The sequence below is a fragment of the Chroicocephalus ridibundus genome, chromosome 10 (assembly GCF_963924245.1).
Source record: "Chroicocephalus ridibundus chromosome 10, bChrRid1.1, whole genome shotgun sequence".
NCBI classification, from domain to species: Eukaryota; Metazoa; Chordata; class Aves; order Charadriiformes; family Laridae; genus Chroicocephalus; species Chroicocephalus ridibundus.
In genome coordinates, this window is record NC_086293.1 from 15,400,505 (window position 1) to 15,413,064 (window position 12,560).

A 12,560-nucleotide genomic window follows, 5' to 3' on the forward strand; every position below is an offset into this window, starting at 1 on the left:
TACGGCTCTGCTGTGACCCGAGTCGGCTTCAAAAAGCCACTGAATTTTTTTACCATGAGCGCATGTCACCATGGTGTTTTCTACTTGTTTGTTTATTAAAGCTTGTCTGTGTATCTTACCTGCTCCAGTGCAACACTATTTGGTACGTGCCACATACATGCTATGTGACAGTATTTATGTGAAATCATCAGTCTTGGAGTCAACCTTAGAGGTTTTACCAGGGAGGCCAAAGAGTGAAAAAACATTATGCTGATCTAATACCTCAGCATATAGGTACAGATAAGAAATAAACCGTAGTCTAGTTTGATGAAGCTTGCATTCCTGATGCTGCTCTTGTTTTGTGGTCATACGGAACATTTATTTCTGAGTTAGTAGTTAACGTGCATTTTGCAAACTTCTTACATTAAGACAGTTTCTCCTGTTTTTATATGTGTGTTTACTTTTTTCAAAAGCAAGCGCTCAAAAGATACCTCCTGGGTCATTTGAAAGATGTTTCACATCAGAGTAGTTAATGCTGCATATATAAGGACAAAGATGTCTTTTTGCTGCAAAGTTTTCTAAATGTATTTATTTTTTTTTATTTATAATGAAGCAGATCTCCGCTATAAAGCGTACGTGTAGTTCCACTTCTGTTTAACTATGTCGTTACTGTTCAGCCCCTATTATTCAGATAATGCAATTTACTTTTTGTTGCCATGTGACAGATGAAGAATTGGCAAACTGAGTAGCGAAAGAATAATGCAGCTACTCACCAAATACATTTATTTGTGCAGAGCGCTTAACATTTTATATTTAAAAAAAAAAAAACAACCAACCAGACAAAAAGGTGGTAAAGAAGAGATTATGCAGGTTATGTGACCAATCAGTTTTTTCTCTAACAGAAGTCAATAAACCACTGATATAGTTATGTAACACCTGGCCTTGTTAAGATGGTCCGAAGGAGAGGTTTGATTTTTTTGATGTGTATGCCACTCATTTTATTGATGCTGTATGTACATAATTGGAGCAAACATGGTATCTAGTTATATAAAGAAGTAACTTTGAACAGGAGGCATGCTCAGAACAAAATACGCAATTACTAGTAACAGTAGTTTTCTGAAATCCTAGTCACTGTATAGACTGCTGGTCCAGATTACTGTGATTCTGACTAGTAACAAGGATCTTGGAGGTTGGATAAGGGGGATTAGAGGTGAACCCCAGCCATACCAGTTCTTTGTGCTTTTGGAAAATGCCAAATAATTCTAGCCAGCAGGACAAAATCCAGTGTGAAACTTCTATTTGATTAAATAATTCTGCCCTCATCTCACTTTCTGTTACTCTTCAGTTGAGGCCTTTGCTTCCACTTACTTCAGTTTTGGGATTTGTGATGCTGTTGTCAGGCTCTAAGGAAACGTTATCAGTTGTAATAGAGTCCTATTTATGTATATTAATCTCTTTGATAAGCACTTATGTTATAAATTTAATCTTAAGAAATATCTCATTAGGAAGCATTTAATTCCTCTTAAAACTTTACTATTTTAAATAATAAATTATATAAAACATGTATGTGTGCTATTAGTGGTGTTTTTCATAGTTTTACGAACTGATTTCTTCTTAAAGCTTATTTGTGATTTAAAATAAAGAAAAAAAACACCCTTTCAACTTATCTGGCATATCTGAATCTCAAATAAGAGCTACTCTCCATGTAGAATGTGTATATCGATGCACAACACACATAAAGAGCTCATATGAAAGCTTTTTTTTTTTTTCTTGTAGTAATATACGGTCTGTTGGAAGTCTTCAGCAGAGCCATGAACGATATTTATTTTAGCCTTCTAAGGAGAACGTGCTTTCAAAAGACTAATCCTTTAGTTTGAGTTTCTCTTTATTCCATTCCATGAAAACATATTGTCTGGATTTTCATTTACGTTTCACGGAATCACGGAATCTTCAGAGTTGGAAGGGACCTCTAGAGATCATCTAGTCCAACTCCCCTGCTAGAGCAGGATTACCTAAAGCACATCCCTCAGGGCTGCATCCAGGCGGGTCTTGAAAATCTCCAGAGAAGGGGACTCCACAACCTTCCTGGGCAGCCTGTTCCAGTGCTCTGTCACCCTCACCGTAAAGAAGTTTTTCCGTGTATTTGAACGGAACTTCCTATGTTCTAGCTTGTGCCCATTGCCCCTTGTCCTGTCACTGGGAACCATTGAAAAGAGCCTGGTTCCATCCTCCTTAAACCCACCCTTTAGATACTTGTAAACATTAATCAGGTCCCCCCTCAACCTTCTCCAGGCTAAAGAGTCCCAGCTCTCTCAGCCTTTCCTCATAAGGGAGGTGCTCCAGTCCCATAATCATCTTGGTTGCCCTTCGCTGGACTCGCTCCAGTAGTTCCCTGTCCCTCTTGAACTGGGGAGCCCAAAACTGGACACAGTACTCCAGTTGTGGCCTCACCAGTGCAGAGTAGAGGGGGAGAATGACCTCCCTCGACCTACTGGCCACAGTCTTCCCTATGCAGCCCAGGAGGCCATTGGCCTTCTTGGCGACAAGGGCACACTGCTGGCTCATGGATAATTTGCTGTCTACTAGGACCCCCAGGTCCTTCTCCTCAGAGCTGCTTCCCAGCATGTCTGCCCCTAACATATACTGGTGCTTGGCATTCTTCCTTCCCAGGTGCAGGACCCTACACTTGCTTTTGTTGAACCTCATTAGGTTCTTCTCTGCCCAGCTCTCCAGCCTGTCCAGGTCACGCTGGATGGCAGCACGGCCCTCTGGAGTGTCGGCCACCCCTCCCAGCTTGGTATCATCAGCAAACTTGCTGAGGATACACTCTGTCCCCTCATCTAGGTCATTAATGAATATATTGAACAAAATTGGACCAAGTTTACTGGAGTGATTTTAAATTTGTTATAGAAACTGCAGCTAACATGCTAAGAAGTAAAATGCCACTAAAAAAAGGTTTAGAAAGATGTATTTAAACCTATAGGCCTTCTTTGGGCTGTTCAGAGCTTGACAGAAGTTAATACTCAAGGTATAGTTACAGTACTGAGAATGTATGTAAGTTTAGTAAGATGCTTTAAAACATTTTTTGTTAGAAAAAATGTCTTCGGGATAATTGAAAATTTTCTACTTCTTGCCTGTCATCTTATGAAGATGAAACATAAGATGTCACGTAAGGAGTCAGATTTTACGCAAGTCCTCATACTTTTTCCAGCCTCCTCTTCACAGGTTGGAGTGACAGAATGTACTCCTTGTACGCCAGTGTGACCTTCCAATAAAGAAGCAGATGAAACACAGATATATCTTGAACTGTTGGAATATACTGTGTTTCAATGTTAGACAAAGCTGCATAGAAAGATCTGAGACACGTACGGTATCTTACAGTATGTTTTTCTGACTAATATGCGGGTAGAAGAGATAAAAGTATTCAAGATATGAATAGAAGGTGATGAGACTCAATAATGAACAGCAATTCTTAGAAGGTAGCCTCTGCTTTCTTGTGCTTTAGTTTGCTTTTACTTGCTGCCCCCTTTCAGATTGGAATTATTTTTCCTGATGATAGTTTACAACCTAATTCCTCAGCCTGTCTTTCTTAAGAGGCAGGACTGCATTGGTGAATCTAGCACCAATTGATGAATCAGATTAGTTTAATGCTGCTGAGAGCAATTAAATTGTTGACAACAGTAGAGCTGCAGAATGGGAAAACAAATAATACAAAGACACGTGATGCTGGTGTTGTATTCTGTGCCGTGTTGAAGTGTCCTCCTAAGAAATCTCAGGGGAAGGGATGGATTATTGCTGCCTATGGGAGACTAGGTATGGGAAATAGCTTTCTTTCAAAACTTCGTAGAATCTTGTCTAGGCTGTCTTAAGGCTGTACGTTTGTGCAGTAGCGCTGTTATGGTCAGTCTCAGGTGTATATTTATCTGTAGGATGTGTAGAAATCCATGTTGTCCAAGTAACTTGAGCTGTTTGAAGCCCGTCTCAAATTCTTGTGAATGCTTGGTATAAATGTGCATTGGGAAAGCATATAAATGAGGGTTGGGAACATCATCTGGCAAGGATTTTTCAAGGTTTTTGGACTAATTGATTCTGTTATTGCTCTCCCTTTTAAATCGTTCAGACATATATTTATTGCAACCAAAACACCTTTGATTTGGGAATTAGTTCAGGGAATCATCTGTTTACTCACACTTCTGATATCTCATGGTCACTTTTTTGTGCCTTAAGCCTAAAATGCATATGCTTGCAACTGTTTTGATTTTTCAAGATGGTCTTGAAAGAGTAGTCATCTGCACAGATTCAAAGCTTTTGCTTTATGTCATCTCTTGTAACTACTTTATTTTGCCTGCTCTTCTCAAGGCAGATGATGTGTATACTGCAAGTGCTTTAAAGCAAGTTTTTCACGTTCTTTGCTCTTTAGAACTTCTAATACAGATTTTGTCGCTGTTGCTTTCTTAAATATATTGTACTCCTGTATACAGTGGTAGGCTGTACTAATTAATTTTATTGAGTAGTTCATTCACAACCAGGAGTTTGTCTTTTGTGGAGAGTCTTGATTGAAAGTCTTCAGTTGGCACTCAGTAAGATGGTCTCTCTTAGAATCATATAAAATAGGAGTGAAAAAAATGTATGTGCTTACTATCCTTAAGTTTGTGCCAACAGTTCTTGGCCAGATCTTAATTTTGTCACCCTTAGGACTGCTTTGGCAGTTCTTTCAAATGAATTATTCTCTTATTTCCTGTCTGTGTTCCTCAGACCTGTCTGGTTCATAATTTCTAAAGGAAATATTCTCATAATATCTTAATATTGGTTGTTTAATTTTTATAAGAGAACAATCCATAAGCTTATGCATATATACATACATACTGTATGTGTGTATAATATGATTTTTAACATCTCAGAAATGATTTGGAGTATCCTTGTGGAACACTTTGAGTTATAGCCGTTCTACAAATTGAAAATATGTACCAAAAGCTTTTGTAACATGCCAAAGGGTGGTTGGGAACAGAGTTTATTACAAGTTGCCTCTGCTTGCTTTATTCATTAAGTAGGCTGGAGCTGAGGTGACGCTGGAGTGGGGCACACCAGATGGGTGGCTCTGGAGATGACCTTTCTTCATAAAACAAATAGAGCTTCAGCTGCTTTTCTTGCTGTCGTCTCTGTTCCATATCTGTCACATGTTGTGAGGTATTACTGGTGCCCTTTATTAGGTGGTGGCCCTTTGCAGTCCATATAAGAGAGTCTTTAAAAGATTTTTTTTTTTTTTACTTAAACCTTGCTGGTTTGAGCTAACACTGGAGATGTCAGTTGACACACTGTGCTACATTGCAGATTCCTTAAATACTTAATTCCTACCCAAACAGAAAATTTGAAAGCAAGTTGTGTTGAAAGAGGCTTTTGTCAAGCAACAGCAACAGAAGTCTGCCCCAGAAAAAGATTATTTGAATGTTTTCCTTTTTGTGTATTTAATTTAGATCAGCTTAGTAACACATACATGTGAAACTGATCTGTTGTTTTAAATGATGAATAAAAGCTGTTTTGAAGACTTGTTCTTCAATTATAAACCCAGTGACTAAAATTTTATCAGCTGGATTACTTAGCTGTAGAAAACTTTATATAAACCACTTAATTGTAAATAAGCACACTTAAGCATAAGTGAAAAATAAATTGTAAGTAAACATACTTTTGTATATAAGAGAAATCCTTAGTAAAACTTTATCTCAGGTTTTTATTTAATACAGCAACTTTAACATTTTTTTTTCTGTATTTCTTTAATTCTATCCAAGATCAGCTTGACACGTGCATCAACGATCTTTTGGCTCCTAGTAAAGACAGGATTACATAACATAAAAATAAAGAACTGTATCTATGAGATATTTATAAATATATAACAGATGAGCAAAAAGTGCTGTCAGACTTGGCATAGACTTATCCTTTGTTTCAAATCAACCTCCAGCTGAGGCGAATTAATCTTTCTTCTGGAAAATACAAATACAGAATTTGAGTATAATTGATTGTTTAAATCAAGGTTTCTTCCTTTCAGATTTAAATTAGAATTGATGGGTTTGTTTATTTTGGTATAAGTCAATCCGCTTCAACTAAAGGTGTGAGCTTATTTTTCTGAACCCCGGAAGTCGGATTGGTAAATTCCTTCTTGCTCAAGAGAAATGGATTGAGAAATGTCTTTGTAGATGTTCTCCTGCTATAGCTCTGGGCCTTGAGGAGGGAGCACACACATCAGGTGCAACTTTCAACTGGAGCAGTGCGGCTGAAAGCCAGTTAGTCAGATGGAGATGTGTACTGGTTTTTCCTCCTTCTTTCCCTCCCGCCACAAAGGTGGTCAGCTTCTCCTTGACGTTGGGATGTTCATTCTTTTGCTGCTGCTACAGCTGAAATGGTGTGTGTGTGTACTTTTGGAAATGTATTTTAGCCTTATGGTAGTCGTCAAATAACATGTTACTGGACTCGTGGTTGCCTGTGCAGATTCAGGTGATACTTCTCTTCAGTGTGCACGTGTGTATATATGTATGGGTTATATGCATGTATCAATAATGATGTATTCTGAAGTCCTCATAATAATAATATCATTATTATGAGGTAGTCTTTAGAGAAACAATGAAAAAGAGAAAGTTAATGACGGTTCAGGGATAAAACTTGTATTTTCTCCAGTCATGCTAAAAATTCTTCTGTAGCTTGATAGAAACTGTGGGCTTGTGGCATCAGCTTTTGGTTGAAATTCTCTGACCATTTTTCATATGAGGCTAGAATTGACCTTCAGGGTCTCTCTTGGCTCGTTGTGTCAATCCCTTTGTGGAAATGATCATGAATTAGTAGGAAAAGGGAAAAAAAAGAAAAAATAGGAAAACAAATTAAATGTCAACAATTATGAAGGTGACTTTAAATTTTGACCCTATATTTGAAGGCATTGCGTAAATGTAATAACATATTGTCTGGGAATAACATGGAGGAATATAAAACATACTGAGGTTCCTGTATGATGCCTAGAATTAGAGATTGCCGTGGAGCATACTGACAATATGTTGTTTTATTCTTCTAAAATATGTTAACCAGGTTATGGTTAAAAGAATTTAAAATGTGTCGTTCTTAGCTATTTGTAACTGCTTAAGTTCTGTGGGAGTCACTTTTACAGAAAACATGTGGTTATATACTGTAAAAGATGGGGTTTGTATTTTCTTTATGCATCAATCTTTTGTGCTATGTTTCAAAGCAAGCAGGAACAGACGGAGGTTTGCTTTTGATACAACACAGCATTTAAAATTCTAGTATTGTGAAAAGGTTATGTATTATTGAAAGACATGGAGGCATGGAGGTTTTTTGTTTTCAGTATAAAGTTGCATTAGGATAATGTTTTTTATCGTGCTGGTAGAGATCAAAGCATTAGTATAGTAAATAATCCTCGTTGTCTAATATATCTAAATATATAGTGCTAGCTTGCATACCGTGCTCCTTACTTAAGGAGAAACCAAGAATTGATTGTGGGCTGTCTGCCAGTAGAACAACAATTCGTCTCTCCATGTGGGAAGAACATCTTTTGCTGGCACAAAATGGGATTATACCATTGCCAGGAGTCAGTGACACCTTTGCCATTATACCATTGCCAGGAGTCAGTTAGAGCACCTTAATTACTGCTTTTGTCTGTAACGATTTATACTGTATGGAAAATGTTTCCTTTCTTAAAATCTTAATGGTCCTGTGACTTTTAAAGTGCCTATACTCAACATTTACCGCCAAGACCAGCAAATGTGATGTCTGTGGGTGTGTAAGGTTGCCATATCTTTGTGTCTATGATATATATATTTTTTATATATATATATATATATATGTACATGCAAGCATCTAAACTGGCATGTTGAGAAAGGAAGGTAAATTCTTCTCCAACTGTTGTTGGCCTTGCATGGCTGACATGGTTGTGGTCAACAGAATATACTTAGAAGCGCAACCAACTAAGCATAGGTAACAGACCACTGAAAGTATGTATATTAGTATATAGTTTGCTACAAGAGGATGCTAATTGTCAGTTGTTTTTCTTCTGAGATATGCTGCAATGAAACAATTGATTTAAAATAACAGTCTGTTAATATTTTTATAGCAGAGGGTAATATAAAAACATAAATAGACTTTAAGAGTTCAAGCCAAGTTTACCAGTCTGCATTGATATTAAATGCAAGACATTTTGTCTAGCCAAGATCACCCAGTGAGCCTTGTGTAGCTTTTAAAAAATATCTGTAGCTTTCAGAGCGCTTTGAATGCACAAATGTTAAGAAACAGCACTTAGGTAAATCAATACGTATTTTACCTTTTCTCTGAAACACTGTTTTTTAACTGCTGGTTTGAGATAACCATGAGGTGGAAGAGCTCAGTTGGCTGTCTCATGAACTGTTCTTAATGAGCATTATGTTATTTTCCCCTCTCGTTTTTCTAGGCTGTTCAATTAACCCCTAGACGATGGCTGAACCTGCAGGAGTACCAAAGCAAAAAACTAATGGCAGACCATGGGGTTACAGTTCAGAGATTCTTTGTAGCTGATTCTGCAAATGATGCCCTGGAGGCTGCTCAGAGACTAAGTAAGTCGGCTGATAATGGGAGGAATCTGCTTCACTAGATAGCAATCTGGAAAATAAATTGCTTTCTAATAAGTTGTACACAATCTTCAAATTGATGCTTATTGAAAAGGTTTGATATATTATCCAGACCATAAATGTATGCCTAATTTCATATGTGAACAATAGTTTCTAACAGTAATATTTCTTTAGGACTTTATTTCTAAAATGTTTTGTATGCACTCTTTAATTAACATTATTTATGTCATTTTGAATAACTCAGAGTTCAGAATAACTTCATGTATGGTTTCTGAAGTAAATTATTTGTTGTTGTATACTTGATATAACTTAAGGAACTGAAGTAAATGAACATGTATAAGAAGTTGTTTTCAAATAAAAAAATGCTCTATTTAAAAGCAAAGGAAGAAAAAGGTTGTGGACTCTCCATTTTGAAGGTATTCAGAACCCAGTTGGACTCAGTCTGCTTTAGCTGACCCAGCTTTGAGCAGGCTGGTTAGACTAGATGCTCTCCAGAGGTCCTTGCAGCCTTAACTGTTCAATGATTCTATGAAGACATAAAATACATAGGAGTGAATTATAAAAATGTATGTTTGCTTATGTGTATGTTTGTCCATATGGAGAAAATAAAGGTGAGTTGAGTTACCATCACAAAGGGACTTGACTGTGTCTGAGAGAGAAGACCGTGCTTCTGGAACTTCATTTTGGTTCTCTGACAACATCCTCATTTTAGTGTGGTGAATGTAAGATGGTAATGTGGGTCAGAAATGAATTCATGTAGTACCTTTTCTCTGAAAAGGAAATACATTCAAGTATGTTTGTCACCTAATTCTAACTCTGAAAGAAGTTTTTTACTTTAAGTTAATAGTAGTTTGCGTAGTTTTCCTCTTTTCATTTAGTTTTTGTTAATATATCATACATCAAAATGTTAGAGGACAGACATTACTGTAGTCTAATTGTCTAGTAACAGGAAGACTCTTTGTTTTATGCTTTACATAATGCACAAGCCACTTAGTTAAATGCATTTCAGTTTTGCACACTGGAAAGTAAATTAACACTACTTAGATCAAAGATCTCATCAGGCCTCAAGTAGCTGAATACGATTGGCATAATGTCTTGTGAGCTCTTTATAACTTTATTAAGGTGATACATTTTTCAGTAATTAAAACCTTCTTATGTCAACCAGTGTATTTGAAAATATATTTGAAACAAAAACATTAAAGGCTACTGTTATAGTCATTTGGCAGCGCAAACTAAAAAAATATTGACACAAAGCAAAGCTCATAGAATTGGAGGGTTTTCTCATGTCTGGATGTCTGAGAAAATCAAGAAGTGCTAACTGAAGTTGTGGCTGTTTTTTCCAAATCTTAGAGCACTTAAATTCTCCTAGTCATGATTATACTCATAAATGGATTTGTCTATCCAATAACTGTTACTGTTCTTGATCCCTGTAACTATTTGGAGAAATAAGTGAACCTGTTCTGTTTTATGATGCCAGATTTATTTTAAATACCCTCTGTAGTTTGCCTGCTTTGCAAATCACAGAAATATTGGTCTATAAAAAAAACCCCAAACCTGTTGAAATTTAAATAATGAAAAGCGAAGTATAAAAAAAAATTAATTACTTGCTAATCAAACTTTATCAGTTAAATTGTATGTATTTTAACTGTGACTTGTTAACACTCAAAATATTATTAATCAGTGGTACTTTTCTTCATTTTATATAATTACATTCAAGCACGCTGCATTACTGGGCATTAAAGAACTGTGCTTTATCGTGTGGAAGCTATTTCATGTTGAAATGATTGACGCACTCTATTGATGCACTAAATAATTAACAATGTCCTCGTAATCATTCTGATAGTGTGCTGTCCTTGTAGTTCTAACATGCACTTTGAAAACTAAGCACCAAGAAGACAAGTTCTGCTGCCGTGGTCATTGCTGTTCCAAGATTTCATCACACTTACCTTCTTTATGATCCTTCAGACTAGTAGTATCTCTGTCACTCAGGTTTATCTGCACAATTTGATATGGGCTGCCATCTTCTGAATATGCAACCACACAAAGTAAAAAGTTATGGGCGAAACAAAAGAGTTCATCCTACAGGAGGTACCAAATATTCCAAAAGAAAATAACCAATGGAGGCAGCTGCTTCTTGATGGACAGGTGTTCTGCAGTAGAAGATGTTGAAAAGAGAGGCCAATCACCCCTGCCAAGTCCTGCTCAAAAATCTGGTGTTTTAGATACTGTATGCCACATTGCAGCTGTCCTTAACTTCAGCTTCTGCAAACAAGAATGGAGGCTTGCCAGTGTACTTTTAAGATAAAAATAGAATAAAGTTATCAAAACTTCAGAGTTAAAGGTTCACTATTTTTCTTGTGAAAGGAGGTTCTTTATAGACCTGTCATCATAAATAGGGGAGAAACAACTATTCTCCTTTGCAATCTTACAGCATTACATTACTCACTTGGGTCTGTGTGTCTGATAAAGGGGTACAGATAAAGGGATAGAAGTTCCTGCCATGGAAGTCTTTATGAAATGTGGTATTCACACAATTTCACTAAATAGTACAGGCCTGGCAGAGCTGTCTGTACTGCTGCAATGCCTGTGGTCACCAGTTTTCCTATTGTTAGATTTCCCGTTGGTGCAATGGAAAGAGATAGGGTTAGATAGTTTTTGCTTCTGTCTTCACTTGTCAGGAAGGTGTTAATGCAAGTGCTCTTGAAAGGGTTTGCCTTTATCCAGTATCAGCAGTTTTGTTACGGTTTGTTCATTTCCTCTCTTGCTCTCTATTTTTATTAATATGTACACTGGATACAGTGAATAGTAATTTTCTCAAAGATTTTCAAATCTTACCAACAGCACGAAAGGCAGTCTACAAGGATATTTTAATGGAATTAAAGGATTGGTGTTTTTTCTTCTAAGATAAGAATGGCAGATGTGAAGAAAATTAAAATGACATCACTAATATTGACTTCAAAAGAAGTTGTACACAATAAGGAATACAGAATTAGTCCCCAAGGAATTCATTGCCTTTTACGTGCTAAGCAATTTTCAGGTGCAACTCTTGTAGAGAAAGCGATATTTACAGAATACCAAGAAATGCAGTCACAAACAGTTTTGTGTTTCATGTTAAAATTCCTAGGTTTTTAAGAGAGAAAAGAAAAAGATGTGTTGTTTTGCTACAACAGTATGGCATTGCTTGATCTGCCATCTGAAGAAACACAACCTGTAAACAAGTTCTTACTGTTCTAGTGCAGCTATTTAACAGAACAAAGTGAAATATTTGGGAGCTGAGTTTTTGTCTGAAATGTAAGATCATCTGGCTGTTCCTGCATTAACTCACAAGCCTTCTGATCTGATTCTCACTTAATGCCATGGTATGTTATGGGCTTGCTTAGCCAAAGGCAGCATTTCCTTTCTTGCTCTTTCTTTTCCTCATACTGTAGTATTGGTAAAAGGAAAAAAATCCTTATATATGCATACAAATACCCAGACTATTAGTGTGTGTGCATTTTCATTGCTTGTATCGGGCAGGTGCGCTGGGCATCGTTTCCGGGTCCGTCATTTTCTCAAGCCTTCCCCACCTTACGCCCTTAAGTCTGCTTCAGCTCGTGCACTGTTCTTTGTGTTCTGCCTGATGGAGAAGTTATTAAGGGAACCGTCGTTTTAAACTAGTAGGTGGACAAAGCTGAGAGGGGTTATAATTATGCTGGAGGGTGTTACTATCTACTGTCAGTTGGCTCTTTGAATCAGGAGAGAACTTAGAGAGGTGGAGGAAAATGCTGACAATCCTAAATGGATGCTGGAAGCTTGGCATGCGTTTCTTTTTCTGATTTTTAACAAAAGCAATAGAGTGCTGCCCATTGCCACTTAGAGTGTTTCATTACATTTAGGAATCAGTCAGGTGCAGTGTTCACACTCTATCACAGAGAAATGCAATTGAATTGAGTGCAAGGCTTTTATTCACTCTTCTTTAAAAAATTGTATAACAAAATATAG

General features: G+C 37.0%; 1 protein-coding gene across 1 annotated transcript in view; it reads left to right on the forward strand.

The window, feature by feature from the left end:
• Positions 1 to 12,560, forward strand: part of SUCLG2 (succinate-CoA ligase GDP-forming subunit beta) — a 133,649-nt gene that overhangs the window by 18,771 nt on the left and 102,318 nt on the right. Inside the window, exon 2 of the mRNA XM_063348286.1 lies at positions 8,423 to 8,564. Within this exon, the coding sequence (XP_063204356.1) occupies positions 8,423 to 8,564 (142 nt within the window). The remainder of the gene's footprint in view (positions 1 to 8,422; positions 8,565 to 12,560) is intronic.